Source organism: Pan paniscus, chromosome 20, assembly GCF_029289425.2.
Source record: "Pan paniscus chromosome 20, NHGRI_mPanPan1-v2.0_pri, whole genome shotgun sequence".
Taxonomy (NCBI): domain Eukaryota; kingdom Metazoa; phylum Chordata; class Mammalia; order Primates; family Hominidae; genus Pan; species Pan paniscus.
The window spans coordinates 57429248-57455297 of NC_073269.2; the positions used below are offsets into that span (position 1 = coordinate 57429248).

The following is a 26050-nucleotide window of genomic DNA, read 5'->3' on the forward strand; positions in this document are numbered from 1 at the left end:
CCTGTAATCCCAGCATTTTGGGAGGCCGAGGTGGACGGATCACTTGAGGTCAAGAGTTTGAGACCAGCCTGGCCAAGATGGTGAAACCCCATCTGTACTAAAAATACAAAAATTAGCTGGGCGTGGTGGCAGGCACCTGTAATCCCAGCTATTCGAGAGGCTGAGGCAGGAGAATCGCTTGAACCTGGGAGGCAGAGGTTGCAGTGAGCTGAGATCGTGCCGCTGCACTCCAGCCTGGGCAACAGAGTGAGACCCTGTCTCAAAAATAAATAAAATAAATAAATAAATAAAAATACAAAAATTAGCCAGGCATGGTGGGGCATGCCTGTAGTCCCAGCTACTTGGGAGGCTGAGGCAGGAGAATCACTTGAGCCCAGGAGGCGGAGGTTGCAGTGAGCTGAGATGGCACCATTGCACTCTAGTCTGGGCTACAGAGTGAAACTTCATCTCAAAAAAAAAAAAAAAAAAAAAAAAAGAATAAAAAATTAAGTAGATAAGATGGTTAGAAAAGGCTGTTATGGGAAGGTACTGGAAGACTGGAAGTTGAATATTCCTGGGGAGGGAACAGCTTCTGAAAGTAAAACAAATGTAGTGATTCAGGGACTGGAAAATACTCAGCTAAGAGGAGTGGCATAGGTCTTTATATTTTTAAATAAATGCTTTATGTTGCAATACTTTTTGCGTGTGTTTTTTTTGAGACAGGGTCCCCCTCTGTCACCCAGGCTGGAGTGCAGTGGTGTGATCATGGCTCACTGCAGCCTCAACCTCCTGGGCCCAAACCATCCTCCTACCTCAGCCTCCCGAGTAGCTGGGACCACAGGCACACACTACCACACGGGGTGCCTTATTTTGTAGAGACAGGGTCTCAGAATGTTGTCCAGGCTGGTCTCAAACTCCTGGGTTCAAGAGATCCTCCTGTTTTGGCCTCCCAAAGTACCAAGAGATTACAGTCATGAGCCACCATGCTCCGCCTGGAATACTTTTATACTTAGAGAAAAGTTACAAAGATAATACAGAGAGTTCTCATTTACTCCAGACAGGAGTTCCCCGAATGTTGCCATCTTACATTGTCATGTAATGTACATGGTACATTAGTCACAACTAAGAAACTGACAGGACTATTAGGTAAACTGCAGGCTTTATTTGGATTTTACCAGTTTTTACACTAATGTCCTTTGTTTCTGGTCCTGGATCCAATCTGGACTACCACATTGGATTTAGTCATCCTCTCTGCTTAGTCTCCTCTAATCTGCAGCCCTCTCTAAGTCTTTCCTTGTTTTTCACAACCTTGAGAGTTGGGGGAGTTCTAAATTATTTTGTAAAATGAAGGTCTTTTTTTTTTTTTTTTGAGACAGGGTCTCCCTCTGTCACCTAGGCTGGAGCACAGTGGTGCTATCTCAGTGCACTGCAACCTCCACCTCCTGGGTTCAAGCGATTCTCCTGCCTCAGCCCCCTGAGTAGCTGGGATTACAGGCGCCCGCCACCATGCCCCGCTAATTTTTGTATTTTTAGTAAAGATGGGGCTTTACTATGTTGGCCAGACTGGAGATCTATTTTAATGAATAATATGAACTCATTTAATCCACATTTTTAAAAATTATGTATTTATTTTAATAGAGAAGAGGTCTCTCTATGTTGGCCAGTTGGTGTTAAACTCCTGGCCTCAAGCAATCTTCCCACCTAGGCCTTCCAAAGTGCTAGGATTACAGGGTATTTTAAAATTTTATTTATTTATTTATTTATTTATTCATTTAAGACAGTCTTGTTCTGTCGCCCAGGCTGGAGTGCAATGGCACGATCTCTGCTCACTGCAACCTCCGCCTCCCGGGTTCGAGCGATTCTCCTGGCTCAGCCTCCCAAGTAGCTGGGATTACAGGCATGTGCCACCATGTCCATGTCCAGCTAATTTTTGTATTTTTAGTAGAGATGGGGTTTCCCCATGTTGGCCAGGCTGGTCTCGAAATCCTGGCCCCACGTAATACTCCTACCTTGAGTGCTGGGATTGCTGGGATAGGCCCCCGTGCCTGGCCCACAACATTGCATTTTAAGGAGGAGAAGTCCCAGGCAACAGGATCGCCCTATGCTGGACTATGTTAGTGGCACTGACTGGCCGGAATAAGATTTTTGCCAAGAGATCTGGCTTGCTTTTCTTTCCTGGAGACTGATGAGAACCCGGATCTTCAGATTTCAAGTCTGGGTCTATTCATTCGGTTACTTTAAATCACAGAAGCAGATGGCGCTCACTGCTCAAGTCTAGCGTCATGGGATTGTTCTAGCTTGTTCTTTTATTGCTTCTCCTATTACTAAGATCAGGATCTGACGCCATTTGGAAACCAAGGTCTGACCGCTTACCACGTACCTCGCCCTTTAAGGCTTTTTCTGCCCCGTCCCCCGTGCCCCTGCGGCGCTAGGAGACTGGAGGCGGGACCTTGTGTCGCTAAGGAAATGCCCTTTACTCAGCTTCCAAAATTGACAGGCTAGTTCTGAAAACTGGCCAACCAACTTCTGCTTAAGGGGAAGCGAGACTTCCGATTTGTAGGGGAACGCAGCGGCGATTGGTTAGAGTCCCGCCCACTTGTTAAGCGTCGCGAGCCACTATTCTCGGCTCTGATTGGCCAGAGAACTCGCGCCGCTTTTGAATCCCCATCCTGCGGACCCCGCCCGCCTCGCCTTCTCCCTCTGGTTGGCGAGCGCCTTTCTGCGCCTTCAGGCATTTTTGCTGAGGCTTTTGTCTGCGCACGTGCGGGTAGGTTCCGGTAGCGTCCGGGAGACCCGGCCCAGGCCTGGAGATGCTGAGCGGAGCTTGGAGGGAGAGAGGGGACTGGGTTGTTGAGGGGAGAATCCCTCTCGGCATCTCCTTGGCCCACTGGGGAGCCCCATTGCCCCATCCACCGCTTAGAACCAGACCCTTCCTTTCACTCTCCACTCCCTATCCCTACCGGCTTTAGACCTTCAAAGTTCCAAGATTCGACCTTCGGGGTCTCCCCATTTCGTAGGGGCTTACAGATTTCCTAAAATCCCCCTCCTCCCCGAACCCCCTTCCGTCCCTGGAGATTCTGGGGTCCCTGCTCTTTCCCATTCATTCCACCCCATCTACTTGGGACCCTTCCAAGGGCAACGGGGGGCCTCTCAGTGCCTCTCCCACCCTCATGTCCTTTCTCCTCTTTTAGGTCCAGGAGATCATCTTTGCCTCCCTTCCTTGAAATCTCCCCAGATTTAGAGGCCCTCACCCAGCTTCTCCCCTCTCAGCCCTGTCGAGGTGTCAAGGTTCGGGGATCACCTTTGTTGTTGTTATTGTCAGGGCGTCAAGGTTCGGGTGTCACCTTTGTTGTTGTGTTTTTTTTTTTTTTTTTTTTGAGACTGAGTCTCGCTCTGTCGCCCAGGCTGGAGTGCAGTGATGTGATCTCGGCTCACTGCAACCTCCGCCTCCCGAGTTCAAGCGAGTCTCCTGCCTCAGCCTCCCGAGTAGCTGGGATTACAGGTGCCTGCCACCAGGACTGGCTAATTATTGTATATTCAGTAGAGACGGGGTTTCACCATGTTGGCCAGGCTGGTCTCAAACTCCTGACCTCAAGTGATCCACCCGCCTTGGCCTCCCAAATTGCTGGGATTACAGGCGTGAACCACAGCGCCCGGCCTAAGCCCTAGCTGTTCATTGCCACAATGAGAGGAAGTACAGGAAGGTGTTGAGATCATGGGCGTGGAGTCCAACTGACATGCTTGACTGATGTCACATACTGCTCTGCCCCTGAAAAGCTGAGTCACCTTGGGTAATTTGCTTAGCCTCTCTGAGCTTCAGTTTCACTCGGGAGCTGGCCAAGAACACTTGTCTCAGAGTTGCTATGACATTCGAACATGGCGGTGTACGTAAAGGGCTCAGCATGGAGCTTGTTCTCATTAAGCCCCATGGCACGTGGGCATCTATGCTTTTTTTTTGTAGAAAAAAGTTTATTTGCTGGTTATTGTTTGATCCTTGAAATACAATTCCTCACTGGTGATACTAGTATAAAATGGTGGTTATGAATCCATGCTAGCCCAACGAAAACTAATTTAACAAATTGGTTAAAAAAAAAAAGTCGTTTTTGAATCTCTATTAAAATTTGAACTAATACATAAGCAAATCTGTGCTAAAACTGAAACTACTGGGCCGGGCACGGTGGCTCACGCCTGTAATCCCAGCACTTTGGGAGGCCAAGGCAGGTGGATCACGAGGTCAGGAGTTCGAGACCAGCCTCACCAACATGGTGAAACCCCGTCTCTACTAAAAATCAGCTACTGGGGAGGCTGAGGCAGGATAATCACTTGAACCCAAGAGGCGGAGGTTGCAGTGAGCTGAGATCGCGCCATTGCACTCCAGCCGGGGGGACAGAGCAAGACTCCATCTCAAAACAAAACAAAACAAAACAAAAAACTGGAACTGCCTTCTCACACTACATATAATTTGCCTTCCAGCTTCAACCATCTGATGTTGAAATCTAAAGCACTCTCATGAGTTAAATGTCCCTGACAAACCATGTAGATGGACAAACCAGATTGGTGGTCTTTAACTGCTGGTGATAGAAAAAGGCTGCAGTTTAGTACTTAAACCTGCAGTTAGTGGTCAACTTTCCATCTAGGTAGAGTAACTAAGGAGAGCTGTGAAATATCAAAAGAAACTAGAGGCCAGGACAAAGAGGCAATGTCAGTCAAGCCACTGCAAGCTGGTATGCACCCTTGTATTTCAGCCAAAGGCAGGCAATCCAAAATTACAGATTGCTTTCCTTAACTTGACCAAACAGTGCATTTTACCTCTGAAAGTCTTGTAAAGGGTTGCATTTCATTGTACCTAGTAAAACACAAAGTCCACTCTCAAAAAAATATTATATTTTCCAGAAGAAATATTATATGTAATACACTGAAAATCACTGATTGCTTTTGCTTCGTCTGTTTTTCCGTGAATGTGTAGGTGTTTGAGTCTCTTGTGTTTCTTATTTTACATAGGATATGGGCTGTTTGAAAACTATTTCATTAGCTTCATCATCATCATTCATTTCAGCCACTTCAGATTTTCGTCTCTCCAAAAATGTTGGTGTACAAACTGGTGTGAGGCCCTGGATATCCACAGTCTTCTCAGGAGTGTCAAGAGTGCCTAAAACCTTTTTCTTCTTCTTATGTAAAACATGGCCTTTTGTAGACGTCTGACAATTAGTTTTTGAAATACTTTCTGTTTTCTGGAAAATCAAAGAAGGAAGAAGGAAAATCATAATCAATTCCTTTTTTAGCTAATTCCTTTTTTTTTTTTTTTTTTTTTTGAGATTGAGTCTTGATCTATCGCCCAGGCTGGAGTGCAGTGGCCCATTCTCAGCTTACTGCAACCTCTGTCTCCCAGGTTCAAACAGTTATCCTGCCTCAGTCTTCCAAGTAGCTGGGATTACAGGTGCCTGCCACCATGGCTGGCTAATTTTTGTATTTTTAGTAGAGATGGGGTTTCACCATGTTGGCCAGGCTGGTCTCGAACTCCTGACTGTTGGGGTGATCAGACCCAACACTAGACTGTGGGGGCTGTGAAGTCCAGCGGAGTCAAAGGAATGAGAAAAGACAAGAGTGCATAAGATGGGTCCAGGGGGCCAATGCTAGTATGGAGGCTGCAAAGGCCGCAAGCTCTGGAAGCCCGCACTATTTATTGGTGATCAAACAAAGAAGCAGGTAGTGAGGATGTGGGGGTTGAAAGAAAGTGGTGCATCAAGCGCATGATTTACAGCTGTGACAGTTTAGCATTTTCTTTGACGCATATGGAACATGTTCTGCTACTTGAGATAATGGGAAACATGTTCTTCTAGTTTAAGATACAATTGATCTATGAGCCTGGGAATGCTAGAAGCAAGGAGCCGGCAAGTCTAGACACATTCCAGAGGCCACGAGGGGTTTCATGCTCTGAGCCCTGGATTCCATCCAAGCCATGAGGGGTTTTATGCCCTGGGCTTAGATTATGGTGCCGCAGGGCAGCCTTCTACCCTTTAGCACAGAGCTTGGTGTTCCAAAGGCCGCAAGGGCTTTTAGACCCTGGACCCCAGACATGTTCCAAGACTCTTTTTATATTATGTCAGACTAGCAAGCCCTGCCTCCGCTTTTTTCTCACTACTTAGCTTTTCTCCAACATGACCCCCTTTTCTTTTTTGTAAAACCACCACAGCTATCATTGCTTGTTCTCGATGGTGGCTTTCTCTCCAGAGGTGGCTTCCGCATCTGCAGACTAAAAGGAGACAGCACAAGCACATAATTATTAGAACAGGATTTCCAAGTGTAGAGTTTTCAATGGCCTTAATCCGTTTAAGAGGATTGATTGCAGACAACCCATTGGCTGTCTTGTTCAAAATATCAGTTCCAGGGAGCAGGGCTAAGTGAGTCTGAGAGGCTTCAAAATCCTGCTCTTTTAGTTTTACAATTTAGAGGGTGAGATTTTCCTCTCTACCCTCTAGATGGCGTTTAACCTTCTTCCATCAGTGTTCTGTCTCATTATAACTAAGGAGTAATACAAAAGTCAGATGTATTCCAGTCACATTGCATTTGAATTCTACTTTCTAAATTCATAATACGATCTGCCATCCAAATCACTGTCTGACGGAGATCATTAATTTGGTTAACTATTTTTTTTTATCTATTTGAGCTTGGGAGTTCCATAATTTTGTGGAATTCTTTTGCCACTTATTGACAAATTCAGCAGTTTTCACAGATGAATGTACAGCCACACCGGCTATTGCAGCGGTAGTAGTAACAGCAATGAGGCCAATTATAGCAAAGAAAAGAGCAACTATAAATCTTTGGGATAAGAGTTTTTTAAGGATTTAGTTACAATATGAATGGATGATGATGCCTCCCATGGTCTATTTAGAGACACATAGGGATCCAAACTCCTTCTCTGGCTTTAATTATCAGGATAGTCTGATTTTTATTAAAAGTTGGTAACATTTCCTGTTGCTAGCATAAAAGATGGCCGAACACAGCTTTGAATCCAAAAGGTCCTGTTGGAAAGAAAAGAGAGAGCATATTTATTTTTACCTCCCTCCCCTCTATACCTTTTATATGTACCCTCCCAACTTTTGATTGAACTTTCAGCCACAGCTAATTTCCATAATTCAGAATGTTCCTGTCTTATGGCAGGAGATATCATTTTTGGACTAGGGGCAACAATGCCAGCAGGACTCTATATGATAGGGGCATTAGCTTCCGTCCGAACATACTGTGTATGATTCCTTTGCCAGCGATTCCTCTGGTTTACTACATTTGTTCTACAAGAAGGCTTTCCAGTGCAATTTTCTTTAAAGATCCCCTTGGGGGACTAATCAATGGTGATTCCATAGGAATTATTTTGTAGCACCTCAGCCTTACTTGCTATACAATCTTCCCAAGTTCAAGCATCCACACCTTCAAACCAAACTTTGCTTCGCTCACATTCACGCTTATTAGGACGGAACTTCAGGGTTTTAGGATTGGAATAATTATATTTTAAACTACTCCCCCAAATCATATGCAAAGCAGCCTGTGATTTATTTTTTCCGGGGATTACTGCCAACCAAGCTTGCGTGTCATTGGCCCTTATTCAGAATGGAATCGTTCTGGTTTGAATGCTTCTTACATATTTCCACTTTCCCTTTTACAAGAGGACCCTTAATCCTAAGGGTTGCAGAAGGATGAAGGTCCGTCTTCTGCAACTTCTTCATGCTGAATAGGGGTGATGATATTCCTGCCTAACTATTAGGGTCTCTTGTATTCAGGTAGAGAGGAGCTCAGTCAGAAAGCATTGGTCCGTTAAGCATCTGTTGTACCTCTGAATCCCAGCAAAAGGTACAACCTTGGTGTTCCAGCAGTTTTTCAGCTTCCTGTGTGGTTTTTCTTGATCTGTCCCCATGTTATGAGGGTGAACGTCAGCATGACTCCGGTTGGTCCTCGTTCCGTCTTCGCATTCAGACTCAACTGGCTCATGGCTTGTACTGGGGGAACCAGGTCCACGGTTGGGATCCATGGGTCTCTCCAGTCTCCCATTCCATGGTCGTACACATCTTGAGGGCATCCGCACGGTTTGTTCATCTCCTGCAAAAACACAAGCATACTCTCAAAGCCATGTTAGTAAATCTAGTGAAACAGAAGCAAAAACTTTTGTGGCTGTAGCCGGGAGGCATGACATTGCTGAAGCATTTGTTCTACAAGCTGTAACTCAGCTTCTGCCTCTGTGGTTAATTACCATGGGGTAAAACTTTCCACTGATAATGAGAAACAGGCCCCTTCTAACAGAAGGCACAGAAAAAGCAAATCGAGGCTTATCCTTCTTGTGCAACAGTATAGCAGAAAAGCAATCCTTAAGCCTTCAATTTGCACGGTACAGGTGGGTCCACTAGATGCTGTAACTGATGATACATCTTCGGATGTTTGGTGGGCACCACACAGGCACCTGATTGTCACCTGGAGAGACACAAGCAAATCCTCTTCCCCATATAATTATCTTTCCTTTTTCTCAGCTCTTTGTATGTGCTTCCCTCCACCATATATCTTGTCCAGACTTTTTATTTTCCTTTTCTACATTCCTTTTTTGTGTGTCCAAATTGCCCACAATTAAAGCAAGGGCCTGAGAAACGGGGCACATTCCTTCCTACTTTCAATCCAGCCATAGCCTGAGCTAAAAGAGGAGCCCTATGCAAGGTATCTCCAATGCCATCGCAAGCCCCAATATATTCAGCCAAATGAGCCTTCCCTCTCATAGGTCTGATGGCAGTTTGACACTCTGCATCAGCATTTTCATATGCAGGAAGCTGTATTACAACATCCTGAGCTGTTTTATCAGTTATGGCTTTATACACAGCCTCTTGGAGCCAAGCAATAAAATCAATATATGGTTCTTTAGGTCCCTGTCGGACGAGCTGAAAGAAGGATATTTTTCCGCTGTAACATTTATCCTTTCCCATGCCCGTAAGCATGCAGGGCACAGCTGAACAATGGCAACATCCTCCATTACTGCTTGATTTTCTAATCTACCCCAGTTGGGACCAACTCCCATGAACTGTTCAAAGGAAACAGGCACAGGTGGCTGCGCTTGTGTGTTTTCCCTTGCCTGAGTTTGCGCTTCATCAGCCCACCAAGTTTTAAACTGTAAATATTGAGACGGAGTGAGAACAGATTTTGTTAAAGTATCCCAATTATACGGTATTAACCTAGTATCAAGAGCCACATTTTTTAACAAAGTTTGCACAAAAGGAAAGTTCGGTCCATATTGAGTAATGGCTTACTTAAATTCCTTTAATAACTTAAAAGGAAAAGTGACCCAATTAGTTATATTCTGTCCTCCTTGCTGGTTTATAGTAACTGGAAATTGCCATGCTTCAAGGTCTTCCTCAGTTCTAGCTTTTTTTTTTTTTTTTTTTTTTTTTTTTTTTTTTTTTTTTTAAACAGAGTCTCACTCTGTTGCTCAGGCTAGAGTCCAGTGGTGCAATCTCGGCTCATTGCAACCTCTGCCTCCCGGGTTCAAGCGATTCTTCTGCCTCAGCCTCCCGAATAGCTGGGACTACAGGCGCATGCCGCCATGCCCGGCTAATTTTTTTGTGTCTTTAGTAGAGATGGGGTTTCACCGTGTTAGCCAGGATGGTCTTGATCTCCTGACCTCGTGATCCGCCCGCCTCGGCCTCCCAAAGTGCTGGGATTACAGGCGTGAGCCACTGCGCCCGGCTTGCTCTAGCTTTTTGAATAGAATTTTGCATAGCACCACCAATTGCTCCAGGTTTTAATGTTGCAACTACAGGAACAGAAAGTTTTATAGCTAATTCACTTTCTCACCCATTAAGGGGAAAGGGAGGAGGTGGCCATTTACTTAATTCAGCAGGTGGAGCCGATGGGCTAGTAAAATATACTTTTTTCGGTTTCCCCTTCTTTAACCTCTTCTCTTTTTTGCTCCTTGTATTCAGAATCTGAAGTTAGTTTTTTACACTCGTCCTCCTCTTCCTCATCTCAATCTCCCTCATCATCTGTTTGAAAGGGCTCAAGGGCTGCCTTTATTAGTGCCCACATTGACCAAACGGAAACGGAATTTTTGCTCCCTCTTTATACGCCTTTTTAAAATCTCTGCCAGTTCTCTCCCATTCATCCAACTCCATAGTCCCTTGTTCTGGAAACCATGGGCAAAACTGCTTTACTGTACTAAAGAGTGATAACAAATTTTGAGTACTAACGTTCACTGCCCCTTTTTGTAATAAATGCCTTAAGAAATTCAAATAAGCAGAATGTTCGCTTTCACTTTGTCCGATTGTTACCCTGGTTCTTCTGAGCACTCAGCTTTCCCACCGAGCTTCTTTCAGTCATCCTCGGGTGTCCTCTGATGATACTTCCTCCACTTTCATGTCCTCTAGCGTTCCTTCACCAGGATCTTCATTGTCCCATGTTGGGCGCCAGGAATGCTGGGGTGATCAGACCCAGCACCAGGCCATGGGGGCTACAAAGTCTGGCGGAGTCAAAGGAATAAGAAAAGACAAGTTAAAAGTGCATAAGGTGGGTCCAGGGGTCCAACACTAGTATGGAGGCTGCGAAGGCCCCGAGCTCTGGAAGCCCGTACTGTTTATTGGTGATCAAACAAAGAGGCAGGTGGTGAGGATGTGGGGGTTGAAAGAAAGCACTGCATCAAGTGCATGATTTACAGCTGTGACAGTTTAGCATTTTCTTTGAAGCATATGGAACACGTTCTGCTACTTGAGATAATGGGAAACATGTTTTTCTAGTTTAAGATACAATTGATCTATGAGCCTGGGAATGCTAGAAACAAGGAACCGGCAAGTCTAGACACATTCCAGAGGCCATGAGGGGTTTCCTGCTCTGAGCCCTGGATTCCATCCAAGCCACAAGGGGTTTTATGCCCTGGGCTTAGATTATGGTGCCGCAGGGCAGCCTTCCACCCTTTAGCACAGAGCTTGGTGTTCCAAAGGCCATGAGAGGTTTTAGACCCTGGACCCCAGACATGTTTCAAGACTCTTTTACATTATGTCAGACATGCAAGCCATGCCTCAGCTTTTTTCCCAACACTCAGCTTTTCCCCAATACCTGACCTCAGGTGATCCACCCACCTTGGCCTCCCAAAGTGCTGGGATTACGGGAGTGAGCCACCGTGCCCAGCCAGCTAATTTCTTCCTGAGTAATCTTTGTTTCTTTTTAAATCACTCCTCATCTGTAGCTTTTGTGTTAGTGTCCGATTCTGATTATACCATTTCGCTGATGGATTTGATGGCTGCTTAAATGGAATATTCCAGTGTTTAAAGAGTTCTTTATGTACTTTTCCAGGTGGCATAAAATGACACTCCAAGAGTCTTTCACCAAACAGGTAGTTGTTCATTGTTTCAGCAACTATCTTGGCAACATCCTCAGACTCAAACTCCACAAATGCATAGCCTTTGCTATTTCCAGTCATTTTACTTCTGGACAGTCTGAACTGTGTCACAGTGCCAAACTGGGAGAAATATGAAAAGATCTGGGTTTCGTTAAGTAGGTTAGGTAGGTGGCGCATGTAGACTACTCCAGGAGTAAGCTGTTCTTGTTTTTTTTGCTGGGTTATGTGCTTGCAAACCTGCGCCACCTCCTTTTGAAACTGGACATCTTCCTGCGGGTTAAGCAATGAGATCTCAGCCAGGCCAGAAAAAGCTGCCATGCCAAAAGCGGCTGACACTAACTCCACGCAGTGCTCCTGGAAACGTCGGGCTCCCAGCTCCCCTGAGGCAGAAAACGGGCATCTATTCTTTTAACATACATATGTATACACAGTCCAAGTGATGGAACATCAGGATCAGTGGCAGCTGGGAGGGTGGGGGAGGCAGCACCACCTGATATTTAGGAGGGAGAATGACGGGGAGTTGCCGATACGTGGAGTGAGGGACAAGTCAGAGTTGTTCCTAAGATTTTGAGTTTGGGCAATGGTGGCATGGTAAGCTAAGATCAAGGATATAAAGGGAAGAAGGGCTTTCAGGCTGGGAGCATTTAGGAGAGCATGAGAGGATAATGCATGTGTTTTGGACATGAGGTGCTTGCAGGGTGTCCACATACAGATGTCTGGGAAACAATAGATGCAGGCTGGGTGTGGTGGCTCACGCCTGTCATCCTAGTCACCTGGATAGCTGAGGCAGGAGGCCTGCTTGAGGCCAGGAATTTGAGATCAGCATGGGCAACAAAGCAAGACCCCATATCTACCGAAAAAATTTAAGGTCAGGCATGGTGGCTCATGCCTGTAGTCCCAGCACTTTGGGAGGCTGAGGTGGATGGATCACGAGGTCAGGAGTTCGAGACCATGCTGGCCAACATGGTGAAACCCTGTCTCTACTAAGAAAAAATACAAAAATTAGTCAGGGGTGGTGGTGCATGCCTGTAATCCCAGCTACCCGGGAGGCTGAGGCAGGAGAATCTCTTGAACCTGGGAGGCGGAGGTTGCAGTGAGCTGAGATCGTGCCAGTGCACTCCAGCCTGGGAAACAGAGGGAGATTCCATCTCAAAAAAAAAAAAAAATCAAGAAGAAATAAACGTGGTGCTCTCTGGAGCTGGAGGCTGTTGATGTAGGTGTGGGAATTACCACTTGGGAGAGTTCATCTCTGCCTGTTTCAAAATCCATCGTGAGCATTGCCAGTGCTTTCTTAAAGAGCTCTCATGAGCATGGGGCAGGAGTGGTGCCATCTTCATATCACAGGCTGTCTTAGTTCATTTGTGTGGCTATAACAGAATACCACAAACTGGGTAATATTTAAATAATAAAAAAGTACTTCTCATGGCTCTGGAGGCTGCGAAGTCCAAGATCAAGGCACCAGCAGGTTCAGTATCTGGTGAGGGCCTGATCTCTGCTTCCAAGATGTGCCTCTCTTATGGAAGGTGGAAGGGCAAAAAGGGGCCAACACCGCATGAAGCCTCTTTTATAGTCTAATCCCATTCATGAAAGAGGATCCCTCATGACATAATTACCTCCTAAAGGCCCTGTCTCTTCATATTATTGCATTGGGGATTAAGTTTCAACATGAATTTTGGAGGGACACAAACTTTCAATCCATGGCAGAAACTCTTTGCAGAGCCATTTTGCTGCAAAAACTTGAGGGTGGGGGTATGACTTATTTAATAAAGATGACATTTTCTGTATAAATGATACCTAAGTCCTCCTCATTAACAAATGTCGAATAGGACATTTTCTTTTTTTTTATTATTATACTTTAAGTTCTAGGGTACATGTGCACAACGTGCAGGTTTGTTACATATGTATACATGTGCCATGTTGGTTTGCTGCATCCATTAACTCATCATTTACGTTAGGTATTTCTCCTAATGCTATCCCTCCCCCATCCCCCAACCCCACAACAGGCCCCGGTGTGTGATGTTCCCCGCCCTGTGTCCAAGTGTTCTCATTGTTCAATTCCCACCTATGAGTGAGAACATGTGGTGTTTGGTTTTCTGTCCTTGCGACAGTTTGCTCAGAATGATGGTTTCCAGGAATAGGACATTTTCTTTCTGTTTCTCTTTCTTTCTTTCTTCTTTTTCTTTTTCTTTTTTCTTTTTTTTTTTTTTGAGATGCAGTCTCACTCTGTTGCCCAGGCTGGAGTGCAGTGGTGCAATCTTGGCTCACTGCAACACCCACCTCCTAGGTTCAAGTGATTCTCCTGCCTCAGCCTCCCAAGTAGCTGGGATTATAGGCACCCGCCACAACATCTGGCTAATTTTTGTATTTTTAGTAGAGACAGGGTTTTGCCATGTTAGCCAGGCTGGTCTCGAACTCCTGACCTCAAGCAATCCACCCGCCTTGGCCTCCCAAAGTCTTGGGATTACAGCCGTGAGCCACTGTGCCCCCCACTGAATAGGACTTTTTCTGTTGCCTCTTAAATGGTTTAAAGAGGGCAGCCAATAATGGGGTCAGAAAGCTTCTCTCTGCCTAGCTTCCCAAAAAAACAAAGCTGCCAGCTGGCTGTTGGACAGGTGAGAAGTCTTTGGTGAGATGCTTCATCATCCTCTCTTTCCTGAACTCTTCAAGTGTACCAGGGCTCTGGGTAGGAGGGGGTGCTCCAAGAAAATGTTTAGGAAAGACTAGGGTTTCCTGATAGAATGGGAGGAATCAACACACTATCTCCCCATTGGGTGTCTGTGTGGGCAGCCAACTTCTTGCTGTGCCCTGCATCTCCCTGCACAGGGGAGAGGAGCATTAGAGAGGAAAAGCTGGGGGCAACGAGGAGCTTGGGGCAGTGTAGCCTGCACTCCACAGTCCAGTTGGGTTAGGATGTGTGGGTTTCTGAGTCCTTTCTGGCTACTATAACAACAATACCATAGGCTGGGTGGGTTGTAAACAATGAAAATTTATTTCTTATAGTTTTAGAGGCTGGGAAGTCCAAGATCAAGATGTCAGCAGATTCAGTGTCTGATGTGGACTCACTTCCTGGCTTACAGATGGTGCCTTCTGGTTGTGTCCTCACTTGGTAGGAGGGACAGCTCTCTGGGGTCTCTTATTAAGGGCACTAATCCCATTTATGAGGGCTCCACCCTCATGACCTAATCACCTTCCAAAGGTCTTGACTTCAAATATCATTACATTGGGGGTTAGGAATTCAACCTAGACTTTGGAAGGACACATACATTTTGTCTATAGCAGGGGGTGGATGGACACAAAGGAGGGTAGCTGGGCTTCTGCAATCTAGGTGATATGTCACCCAAGAAAGCGGTAAGAGGCTGCATGGTGTCTGCCAATGGTGGAATTGGAGAAGGTATGGGAGAAGCAGGGAACATAACTCTCATATCAAGAAACAGAGGAGGCTGGGCATGGTGACTCACATCCGTTATCCCAGCACTTTGGGAGACTGAGGCGAGGAAAGCAGTTGGGGTCAGGAGTTGGAGACCAGCCTGGTGAACATAGCGAAACCCCATCTCTAGTAGTAAAAATACAAAAATTAGCTGGGTGTGGTGGTGCGCACACCTGTAGTCCCAGCTACTCGGAAGGCTGAGGCATAAGAATCGCTTGAACCCAGGAGGCAGAGTTTGCAGGGAGCCAAGATCGCACCATTGCACTCCAGCCTGGGCAGCAGAGCAAGACTCTTGTCTCAAAAACGAAAAACAAACAAGCAAACAAACAAAAAAACATGATTGACTCAGTGATCAGAAAACATATAACTATTTTATATTCATACTTCCTGGAGTTAATGTCCCAGTTGACTGGTTAAAAAGAATATTTGGGGGCCGGGCGCGGTGGCTCATGCCTGTAATCCCAGCACTTTGGGAGGCCGAGGCGGGTGGTAACAAGGTCAGGAGATCAAGACCATCCTGGCTAACACAGTGAGACCCCGTCTCTACTAAAAATACAAAAAATTAGCTGGGCGCGGTGGCAGGCACCTGTAATCCCAGCTACTCGGGAGGCTGAGGCAGGAGAATGGCGTGAACCCGGGAGGCGGAGCTTGCAGTGAGCCAAGATTGCACCACTGCACTCCAGCCTGGGCGACAGAGCGAGACTGTCTCAAAAAAAAAAGAAAAAGAATATTTGGCAATACGGAAAGTTCCCCTTGGGTTTTCTGACTCCAAGCCTGGTGTTTTTGTTTGTTTGTTTGTTTGTTTGCATTTGCACAACATTGCCTTTCCCCAAGAGTACTGGATAACAATGCCCTCCCTCCAAGTCCCAAGTCACTATTGCAGAAGTCAGGACCTTAACACACACATTTCAAAGTTACTGACACCTAGTCAAACCTGGTGCCTTAGCAATGCAATCTTGTAATTTCCCAGGTCAAACAGATCTTCAAGGGTTGCTCTCATGGCAGAATTTGGTGGTAGAAGGAAGGAAGCAGAGTCTTAATCTTTGTGCAGCTTGTAGGGAGTTCCCTTTTTCTCAAGCCCTTGCAGCATCCTTCCCACTCTAAGCTTAGTTAAAGGAGACTGTGTAACCAGCAGTGCTCACCCATCCTGGGCCTGAGTTTGAATCCCAGCTCTGGAGTTCAGCTGTGTGACATGCAAGACCTTGTCCCTCTCTGAAGTCCTTCTGTAAAATGAGGTGGCTGCATTGGGTGATCCCATTCCACACCATGAGTCTATAGTCCTATCATCCTGGGTATACTGACGTCTGGTGGCCAACTTTGGTCCTTGCAGCTAATTCAGGTTTTTTCTTTGTTTTTGAGACATAGTCTCGCTGTGTCACCCAGGCTAGAGTGCAGTGACGCGATCTCAGCTCACTGCAGCCTCTGCCTCCCAGGTTCAAGCGATTCTCATGCCTCAGGATCCTGGATAGCTGAGGAATACAGGCACCTGCCACCACACCTGGCTAATTTTTGTATTTTTAGTAGAGACAGGCTCTCGCTCTGTTGCTCAGACTGGTCTCGAACTCCTGAGCTCAAGTGATCCGCCTGCCTCGGCCTCACAAAGTGCTGGATTACAGGCGTGAGCCACCATGTCCAGCTCAGTTTTTTATTTTTTATTTTTCAGTATCTGGAGTGTTTAGCACAGCCAGGAAACAAAACACACCAGAGAGGGCCACCTTGCCATGTCACCAACGATGCAATAACTACCGAAGAAAGGCCCCTTGGGTGGCTATGGAGGAGCAGAGGTCAGCAGAGGAGATGGCCAGCAAAGTGCTCTCCTTTGCTCTATTTCTTTTTTTTTTGAGACGGAGTCTCACTCTATTGCCCAGGCTGGAATGCAGTGGCATGATCTCGGCTTCTGCAACCTCCACCTCCCAGGTTCAAGCAATTCTCCTGCCTCAGCCTCCCGAGGAGCTGGGATTACAGGTGCCCGCCACCACACCTGGCTAATTTTTGTATTTTTTTAGGTGAGACGGGGTTTCACCATGCTGGCCAGGCTGGTCTTGAACTCCTGACATCAGGTGATCCGCCCACCTCAGCCTCCCAAAGTGCTGGGATTACAGGCATGAGCCACGGTATGATTCTTAGCATGTTGTAAGTTTGTCATTGTTCCATTTCCAAAGCATTCCCACCTCCATCCCCGCATGCGTTTGCACTTCTTTAGATTTGTGGGTCTGAGAGCGCATTAGCACCCCATCCACATGCAGTCTCCTGCCCTTCCAATCCTCACCCTGAAAACCTTCCTGTAGTCACAGACCTAGTCATTTTTCCCACGGCTACTCTTGAACTCTTTATGGACCTCTGCCCTCGCTTCCTCTTCTGTGAAAACAAATGAGTTTATGTAGATTAAGATCTAGCCAACTTCTGTAAAGGATCAGATGGTAAATATTTTAGGCTTTGCAGGCTAGTGACTCAACTCTGCATGAAAATAACTGCAATGTGTAAAGGAATGAGCATGGTTGGGCACCACACTGAAATTTGAATTTCATCTCCTTCCCGGGGGCCCCAGAAGAGTCTTCTTCTTCGGACTTTTTCCCCAAGCATTTAAATGTAAAAACATTTCTAGCTTGCAGGTGGTATGAAAATAGGCAGCAGGCTGGAGGTGACTGAGGAGCCTATCTAGTCATTTTTTTTTTTAAACAGAGTCTCGCTCTGTTGCACAGGCTGGAGTGCAGTGGCGCAATCTTGGCTCACTGCAACCTCGGCCTCCTGGGTTCAAGCAAATCTTCTGCCTCAGCCTCCTGAGTAGCTGGGACTACAGTTGCACACCACCACGCCCAGCTAATTTTTGTATTTTTAGTAGAGATGGGGTTTTACCATGTTGGCCAGGCTGGTCTCAAACTCCTGGCCTCAAGTGATCCATCAGCCTCAGCCTCCCAAAGTGCTGGGATTACAGGCGTGAACCACTGCGCCTGGCTGTATCTAGTCATCTTTAAAGGCCCTCCCATTTCTGAGAACCCATGAAACCACGCAGTCCTCTGGACTGGAGCTGGGGTGTGTCAAAGGCAAATCTTTGCCTGCCTTCTCAGAACACCATATTCAGAGAAGGCCATTCAGGACAGATTTGTCAGGCTGTTCCGAATGCCCAGGTCTGGGATGAGATGGCCTATCCATGGAGGATTTTTATTTTTTTCGAGACAGGGTCTCACTCTGTTGCTCAGGCTGGAGTGCAGTGGTGTGATCTTGGCTCACCACAGCCTCTGCTTCCTGGGTTCAGGTGATCCTCCTGCGTCTGCCTCCCAAGTAGCTGTGTTACAAGAAAGGGGTCCTGATCTAGACCCCCCAAGAGAGGGTTCTTGGATCTCACACAAGAAATAATTCAAGGCGAGGCGGTAAGGTGAAAGCAAGTTTATTAAGAAAGTAAAGGAACAAAAGAATGGCTACTCCATAGACAAGAGCAGCTCCTAGAGCTGCTGGTTGCCCACTTTTATGGTTATTTCTTGCTTATTTGCTAAACAAGGGGTGGATTATTCATTCCTCCCCCTTTTGGGACATATCGGGTAACTTCCTGACGTTGCCATGGCATTTGTAAAGTGTCATGGTGCTGTCAGGAGTGTAGCAGTGAGGACGACCAGAGGTCACTCTCGTGGCCAACTTGGTTTTGGTGGGATTTGGTTGGCTTCTTTACTGCAATCTGTTTTATCAGCAAAGTCTTTATGACCTGTATCTTGTACCGACCTCCTGTCTCATCCTGTGACTTAGAATGTCTCCACTGTCTGAGAATGCAGCCCAGTAGGTCTCAGCCTCATTTTATTCAGCTCCTATTCCAGATGGAGTTGCTCTGGTTTAAATGTCTGACAGCTGGGACTACAGGCACACACCACCAAGCCCAGCTATGTTTTGTATTTTTTGTAAAGATGGGGTTTCACCATGTTGCCCAGGCTGGTCTCGAACTCCTGGGCTCAAGCAATCCACCCACCTTAGCCTCCCAAAGTGCTGGGATTACAGACACCCAACCCATTTGGAGGATTTTTTTTTTTGAGATGGAGTCTCGCTTTGTTGCCCAGGCTGGCGTGCAATGGTGTGATCTTGGCTCACTGCAACCTCCGTCTCCCAGGTTCAAGTGATTCTCCTGCCTCAGCTTCCCAAGTAGCTAGGATTACAGGCGCCTGCCACCATGCCCAGCTAATTTTTGTATTTTTAGTAGAGACAGGGTTTCACCAAGTTGGCCAGGCTGGTCTCGAACTCCCGACCTCAGGCGATCTGCCCGCCTCAACCTCCCAAAGTGCTGGGATTACAGGCGTGAGCCACTGTGCCCTGGCCAGATGTTTTTTTAAAAAAGAGAGAGAAAGAGAGAGAGAGAGAGGGAGAGAAGGAAACTTTGCACTCTGTTATCTTCAACCTCTTACTCTACCTTCCTCCCTAGCCGAAGTCCCAGTCCTAAAGCCTAAGAGACCCTCATTGGAACTTGACTTCTGCATAATCCGCCTGGGTGCCCTTGGGCATCCGGGCCTCAGGCCTGGGTCTGACGCCTGGGAAGTTGAGCGTGGCATAATGGAGCTCCTCTAGGCTCTCCTGGGATTCTGGGGCTTGAGTGGATGATTTGGGTTCTGGGAAACTGGGCAACTGATACTGCTTTTTCTGGTTCTTCTTTGATTCTGGGGAGGGAGCACCTGGTGGAAGAGGGGTCCGAGGACTGTTTGGTGTGGCTTTCTGATTCCGCTTCTGAGCCTGAGGGAAGAACCACCATCCTTCATTCATTCATTCAGCAAATATTTGAGCACTTACCACGCGTCGGGCACTGATTTACAGCACAGAGTGAAACTAAGTCCCTGCCCTTGCCTTGCTGAGCTTGCATTCCATCTTGGAAGGAGGAACAGACAATAATTAGCAAAAGTACAATGACTGGTAAGTGACAAATGCCATCAAGAAATTTGAGCACCTTTAGAAGGCAGCGAAAGGGAGGGTGGGATGACTGTTTAATAGGTCATCCAGGGAATTTCAAGACCAGCCTGGCCAACATAGCGAAACCCTGTCTCTACCACAAATACAAAAATTAGCCGGGCGTGGTGACACATGCCTGTGGTCCCAGCTACTCAGGAGGCTGAGGCAGGAAAATCACTTGAACCTGAGAGATGGAGGTTGTAGTGAGCTGAGACTGCGCCACTGCACTCCAGCCCGGACAACAGAGACAAAATCTGTTTCAAAAAAATAATTGATAGCCGGGTGCGGTGGTTCACACCTATAATCCCAGCACTTTGGGAGGCTGAGGCGGGTGGATCACCTGACGTCAGGAGTTTGAGACCAGCCTGATCAACATGGTGAAACCCCGTCTCTACTAAAAATACAAAAATTAGGGGGGCATGGTGGTGGATGCCTGTAATCCCAGCTACTCAGGAGGCTGAGGCAGATGAATCGCTTGAACCAGGAGGTGGAGGTTGCAGTGAGCCGAGATCTTGCCACTGCACTCCAGCCTAGACAACAACAGTGAAATCCCATCTCAAAAAATAAAATAAAATAAAAATAAATAAAATAAAGAATAGCGTGCATGCATGGAGAGAAAGACTGGAGGGGGTGAGAACGGAAGCAGAGAAGGCATGCAGAAGGGGCCAGTGGTGCCCGGGGCGGGGGTGGGGGGTGTTGATGCATGGCTTGTAGTAGTGAGGGAAGAGTAGGGAGAACTGGCTTGGTTGTATTTTGAAGGGAATTTGCTGATGGATTGGTTTGGGGGTGACAGAGAAGAGAGGAGTGAAATATGATTCTAAAGCTTTAGACTTGGCTGAGAAAATGTGGTGTTATTTGCTAAGATGGGGATAGAGATGGAGCATAAATGGTGGAATTAGTCTTTTTTTTTTTTTTAGATGAAGTTTCGCTCTTGTTGCCCAGGCTGGAGTGCAGTGGCATGATCTCACTGCAACCTCCACCTCCTGGGTTCAAGTAATTCTCCTGCCTCAGCCTCCCGAGTAGCTGTGATTACAGGTGCCCACCACCATGCCCAGGTAATTTTTTGTATGTTTAGTAGAGATGGGGTTTCACCATGTTGAACACGCTGCTCTTAAACTTTTGACCTCAGGCGATCCACCCACCTCGGCCTCCCAAAGTGCTGGGATTACAGGTGTGAGCCAGCAGGCGTGGCCTTTTTTTTTGAGACAGGGTCTCACTCTGTCACCCAGGCTGGAGTGCATGGTGTCATCATGGCTCACTGTAGCCTCCAACTCCCAGGCTCAAGAGATCCTCCCACCTCAGCCTCCCGAGTAGCTGGGACAATGGGCATGCACCACCACACCCGGCTAATTTTTAATTTTTTTTGTAGAGAAGAGGTCTCACTATGTTGCTCAGGCTGGGGAATTATCTTAAGTTGGTTTTGGACAGGCTAAGTTTGAAGTGCTGATTAGACACCCACATGGAGATGTTGCATAGACAGTCTTCAGGGAAGGAGCCACGAGATACAATTTTGCAGTCATCAGCATAAGATGTTATCTCTTAATAATTTCCAGAATTTACAGAGTATTACCCAGGGGCCAGGTGATATTCTGAATATTTTATTATACAAGTACAATATATTTAACACCCAGCATCATCCTAGGAGGTGGCCGCTAGTATTGTCTCCATGTTACAGCTAAAGAAATTGAGGCACAGAGAAGTTAAGACACTTGTTTCATGACACAGTGATGACAGCAGGATTTGAACCCATGCAGGCTGATTTCAGACCCCCTGTGCTGAATCCCTAGGATGTACAGCCTCCCGATGATACACATAATTGTTAAGCAGTTAAGTGTAGTCATGTCAATGGTGGCAGTAATAATGGAACAATGGCTACAGATTGAGAAAGTGCATGTATTCTAATCCTCAAACCAACTCTCAAAGGAGACAGAGGAAGAAATGAAGGCTCAGAGGGGGTGAGTGACGTGGCTGAGGTCTCATAGCTAGTAAGTGCCAGCCAGGATTTGAATTCAGAACTATCGTTGGTGCTTTTCCCACCTTGATGTCCCTAAGACAAGGGGTGCAAAAGTCAGAAAGTGGGATGTCAGCTTTAGAGAAGAGAAAAAGCGGAAGCATGGCCCAGACACTCACCAGGGGGCCGGACTTCGGGACCACATTGATATAATCCAGGATCGTGCTGTGCCGGGAGAACCGGGGCCTCGGGGTTTCTGTCTGAGTCCGTCTCTTCGGTAGAATCTTCATGCTGAGGAAATGAACCCACCTGTTTGTGCCCTGCTGCACCTCCCTGTGACAGACTGCCATGTTTACTACCTGAGACCGTCACTATGACAGTTACTACTGTTACCACTTGAGACCGTCATTATGAGACTGAAAGAAGGAGGACAAAGGTAGAAATGAAAACTTAAGACAAAAGAAATTATTTTAAAGGAAGGGGTCAGGGGAAGAAGAAGAGGGTTCCCTGCTACTAGTGAGCCAGGGCAGCTGTCTGAGCCTCTACAGCCCTTCGTATTTATTGGGTAGAAAGAGCAGGGAGCAGGAGGTAACAATTGGTCAGCTGTTTAATTGATCACAGGTTCATATTATTACAAGCTTCAGCTGTGCCTAATTACAAGAAACCCTTCGCTTGGGGCGTGACTGCCCTCAGCATTCCCTCTGGGAAGCAGACGCAGTTTGTCAGTTGGACAACATTCTGCATTTATGAGAACAGTTTGCTGTTTACTCATGTAACCTCCAGAGGTATATACTGCGTTGATCACGACCTTCACTCTTTCGGCCTGCAACACCTCCCCTCTTCCTGGGTCCGGGCCCCAGACCCCGCCACACCTCCTCTTAACCTACATGATCGGGGCCAGGCAGAGGAAAAGAAGAGCCGTGATGCCGATTCCCAGAAACGCTCCGTTGGAGAATGCCGTTGAGATGAGTCCCTTCTTATCTGCACACGGAGAGGGCAAGGTGAGCATTTCCCATCCACGCAGGGCTCATGAAGCCCGCTCATCACTCGGCATTAAGGCTTCCGGTTCCCATGGCGGACATTGTATCTGCAACCCCTCTGTTTACTTTTAGGAAACCCTGCCACACCCCGGCCCAGGTGTTAGGACTTCCCATTGTGTTTTCCTGTCTACATACAGATGCCACGGGTCTGCTGTGTCCCTCCAAGCTCCTGCTCCAACCACAGGACCCTACTCTTTGCCCCACTCAGCTTCTCCTCCAAGAACCTTGGCATCCAGGCGGCCCCCTAACCTGGCAGCTGCAGGATGGATCCACTCTGGGCCCCATGGACGTTCCAGGCCTCACAGCTGAGCCTGAGGCCAGAGCTGAGCCCTCCATGGAGGCTCAGGGAGCTGTTGGCCCAGGGCCCGGCTGAGCTGGGGGTGACCTCGAAGGAGTCCTGGCTGCTGTTCCCCTCCAGCAGCTCCTCCCCAAGCCACCAGCGCAGAGAGGGAGCCGGGCTGGCTTGGGAGGAGCAGCTGCAGTGCAGACCCTCAGCCTCCCAGGAGCAGGAGGGGCCCAGCAGCTTTGGGGGGTCTGAGGGGAGGGAGGACAGGACTCAGCAGGGGCCCCTTCCTGGGACCCAGGTGCCCCCCTTTCCCCCACTCACAGTGCACGGAGAGGCTGAGAGAGACGTGCTGGGAGCCCAGTGGGTGCTGAGCGTGGCAGGTGAACTCTCCTTCGTGCTCCACTTGAACCCGAGGCAGCTCCAGGACCCCGGGGTCTGAGGGCTGGGAGGGGCTCAGAACCTGTCCCCTCTGGGTCCAGCTCAGCCTGGCTGGGGGGCTGCTGTGTGTGACACAGACCAGGCACAGGCTTTGGCCCTCCAGTACTGGGAGAGACGTGCCGTTCCCAAGGTTTTCCAGGACTAGGGAAGGAAGAGGCAGAATCGATGAGCAGCTCAGGGCTCAGGGACCCTCCTGCGTGGGGACTCTCCAGACTTCTGGGCCCCCAATTCGGCACTGAGAGGCCCTGGCTCCTCTGTCCCCTTTCCTACCTGTCCTGTTTGCTTGGGAAACCATCACTCTCAGGTTCTCTGGAGGATCTGAAATGGAGACAGGGGACTGGCTCTAGACGGACCAGGGGCTTCCCTCTGGGTAAAGGGAACCATCCTGGACACTGAGGTGGGGGAAGTGGGTGGGATAGAAGGGCAGTGCAGAATCACCCACTGAGTCCCAGACACAAACTGCATGAGGGTCTACACAGGTAAGAAGGTCGGTCTCCGAGGCCTGAGGCTCCAGGCCCCCTCAGCTCTGGGACCCTGAGCCCAGCCCCTGTATCCCTCTGCCCTCCCAATGGACTCCAGGCCCCTGCTGGGCACACTCACACTGCACAGAGAGGTCCAGGGCTCGCTGCTGGGAGCCAAGCCTGTTCTCCGCTCGGCAGGTGTAGCGCCCTGAATCCCCGGCCTTCACCCCGGGCAGCTCCAGCCCCAGGGGTCTGGGGCCCCAGGGATGGGACAAGGAGAGGACTCTGTCCTGCAGGACCCAGCTCAGCATGGCAGGGGGCTGGCTGTCAGCAGCACAGAGGAGCCGCAGGAACTGGCCTTTTTGGGCTTCCAGGTATGGGACATTTCCCTGGGGCTGGGGCTCCAGGGCTGGAGTGGGAGGAAAAAAAAAAGAGAGAAAGGGAGGGAGAAGGAGAGAAGGGGTACAGGGAGGAGCACATCCCCTCATCCCCTGAAGCCTTTTCATCTAAAGACAACTGGCCTAGCCCCAGCCCGACGGCCCTCAGTACCTGGCGTGTTGTCACGTGAAATGCTGATAACAAGGTCTCTGGGGGCATCTGCAACAAGATTGTGAGCTGGCTTCAGGGAGGGACAATTTATTCCTCACACCTGGAAAAAACTCCCTCAGGGAAAAGAAAGTGGGACTATCCCGGGAAGACAAGTGACAACCAGCGCCAGGGCTCACGTGTGTGGACCAGACGCCATTCCCATCCCTCTCCCAGGGCTGAGCCGGCATCCTGGGACCCCACAGCTTCCTCTCCCTGGATGCTCCTGAGCTGGGAGCCGCTCACTGTCCCACTGGGCTCCTCCACCTCCTCACCCACCGGGCCTGTCTGCATGCCCCACCCTCCCAGGCCACACTCACAGGCCACGCGGAGTCGGACGGTCCTCTGTGCACTCACACCCTTTCTGGAGAAGTCCACATGGCAGGTGAGGTCGGTGTCGTGGTCCTGGGGGCTGGGCGTGAAGCTGAGCACTGAGAAGTGGGAGGTCGTTGGTTTGGTTCCTTGGGAGGAGAGGGCAGCCCCCGTCCAGGAGAAAGAAGGGGGTGGACATTCCTCAAAGGCCCAGTTAAACACACAGATGACCGTCACCGGCTGCCCGGGCTCCAGGGTCTCGGGGATGTAGACATCAGGCTTCTGAGTCAGGGCTGGGACAGAGACCGGGGTGGGGAATTCTTGTGCTGCAGGGGTCCCTGAGAGCCCTCTCTGCTCAGCCCATAGCCTGTCCCCAGGGTCCCTCCCCAGTGTGAGAGGCAGGGGTTCCCACCCCATTCCATACCTGTTACTTTTAGAAAGAACCCATTGTTCATGAAATTATATCTCACATAGCTTCCTCTCTCCACCCGAAAGAAGTACTGTGACTCATCCTGCATCTGCGCGTCTCTGATCACCAAGGAGCAGTTCCCCTTGGCGGGATCCCCAGTGAGCTGGAATCGGCCCCGGGTGCTCATTTCCACCTCTCGACTCTGGTGGTTTGTGGCCACAGGAGCACCCTTGGTTGTCTCAGTCACTGCTTTGAACCAGTAGCCATAAGCTGGGGTAGACCCTGTCCAGTCCTGTCGGGGGTAGGAGAAAGAGCAGGGCACAGAGATGCATAGGCCCTCCGGCACCATCACCGACTCCTGCACTCGTATCCAGAATCTCTCATCCATAGCCTGGGACCCTGTGGGGAGACAGAGGCTCAACCTGCAACCCCAGCCCTAGCTCCGCCCCAGGTCCTTTCCGGCCCTTGGCCCACTCACCGCCCAGCAGCGAGGACAGCAGCAGTGGCAGTAGCATCTCCGCATAGGAGGCGCAGGACCTGCCTGAGACAGGCCTATTCTCTGGTCGTGCTGTGAGTGGCTCAGGGCTCTTGGCAGAAGGGGAAGCCGAAGGCGGAAGCTGAGCCCTGGGGCCTGATGCATGAAATGAGCTTCAGATGCTGAGGTCACAGAACTCCTTTGCCTTCCCCCACACTCTCCAGCCCACCTTGCCCAGTTGTCCTCTGGGTCTCCTGGGGGCCCAGCCTGGCCTTGGGCTTGTTGAGCTGGTCCTTCCAGAGCTCCCTGTGTAGGAGGAGAGGGCAGGCTTGCGTCTATCCTGGGGGCCTGGCTGGGGGTGGGGTAGTGGGGTGGGGGCTCTCCCTCTGGGCCCTGGGTCAT

At 48.7% G+C, this 26050-nt stretch overlaps 1 protein-coding gene, 1 long non-coding RNA gene and 1 pseudogene across 14 annotated transcripts; 1 reads left to right on the top strand and 2 right to left on the bottom strand.

Annotated features, from left to right (window-relative positions):
* The first annotated feature begins 2525 nt into the window (after positions 1–2525).
* On the top strand, positions 2526–25369 carry LOC106634130 (uncharacterized). 6 transcript variants are annotated; one of them, XR_010110783.1, is made up of 9 exons: positions 2526–2746; positions 3171–3267; positions 19517–19655; positions 20609–20746; positions 21924–22078; positions 22426–22643; positions 22755–24241; positions 24630–24837; positions 25239–25369. It is a non-coding gene; the product is annotated as an uncharacterized LOC106634130 (long non-coding RNA). The 6 variants fall into 6 exon arrangements; XR_008622028.2 differs by lacking the exon at positions 3171–3267 and adding an exon at positions 16775–16882 and having other exon boundaries at positions 2527–2746; XR_008622027.2 differs by lacking the exon at positions 3171–3267 and having other exon boundaries at positions 2528–2746.
* On the bottom strand, positions 4902–11783 carry LOC100973620 (MKI67 FHA domain-interacting nucleolar phosphoprotein-like; annotated as a pseudogene).
* On the bottom strand, positions 18141–26050 carry SIGLEC10 (sialic acid binding Ig like lectin 10). 8 transcript variants are annotated; one of them, XM_055103159.2, is made up of 11 exons: positions 25652–26050; positions 25189–25465; positions 24773–24883; positions 24417–24464; positions 24007–24276; positions 23677–23724; positions 23290–23547; positions 22932–23216; positions 22530–22623; positions 21822–21933; positions 18141–19478 (listed from the first exon to the last, which is right to left on the bottom strand). In XM_055103159.2, exons 1-11 carry the CDS (start codon positions 26048–26050, stop codon positions 19206–19208), a joined length of 2175 nt encoding a protein of 724 aa, XP_054959134.2. In that variant the 3' UTR covers positions 18141–19205. The 8 variants fall into 8 exon arrangements, with proteins under 8 accessions (XP_054959134.2, XP_034800931.3, XP_008964450.3 ...); XM_034945040.3 differs by having other exon boundaries at positions 24773–25057; XM_008966202.5 differs by having other exon boundaries at positions 25189–25572; positions 25652–25779.

Bases quoted from the DNA above. Each gene is read 5' to 3' on its own strand.
- SIGLEC10 (XM_034945040.3), bottom strand. From the start codon at position 26,050: ATGACCCAGGGCCCAGAGGGAGAGCCCCCACCCCACTACCCCACCCCC. The intron at 25,058-25,188 runs GTATGGAATGGG...TCTCTGTCCCAG, and splicing joins GTTCTTTCTAAAAGTAACAG to CCCTGACTCAGAAGCCTGAT. The intron at 23,217-23,289 runs GTGAGTGGGGGA...CCCTCCCCTCAG, and splicing joins TCTCAGCCTCTCCGTGCACT to ACCCCCCAAAGCTGCTGGGC.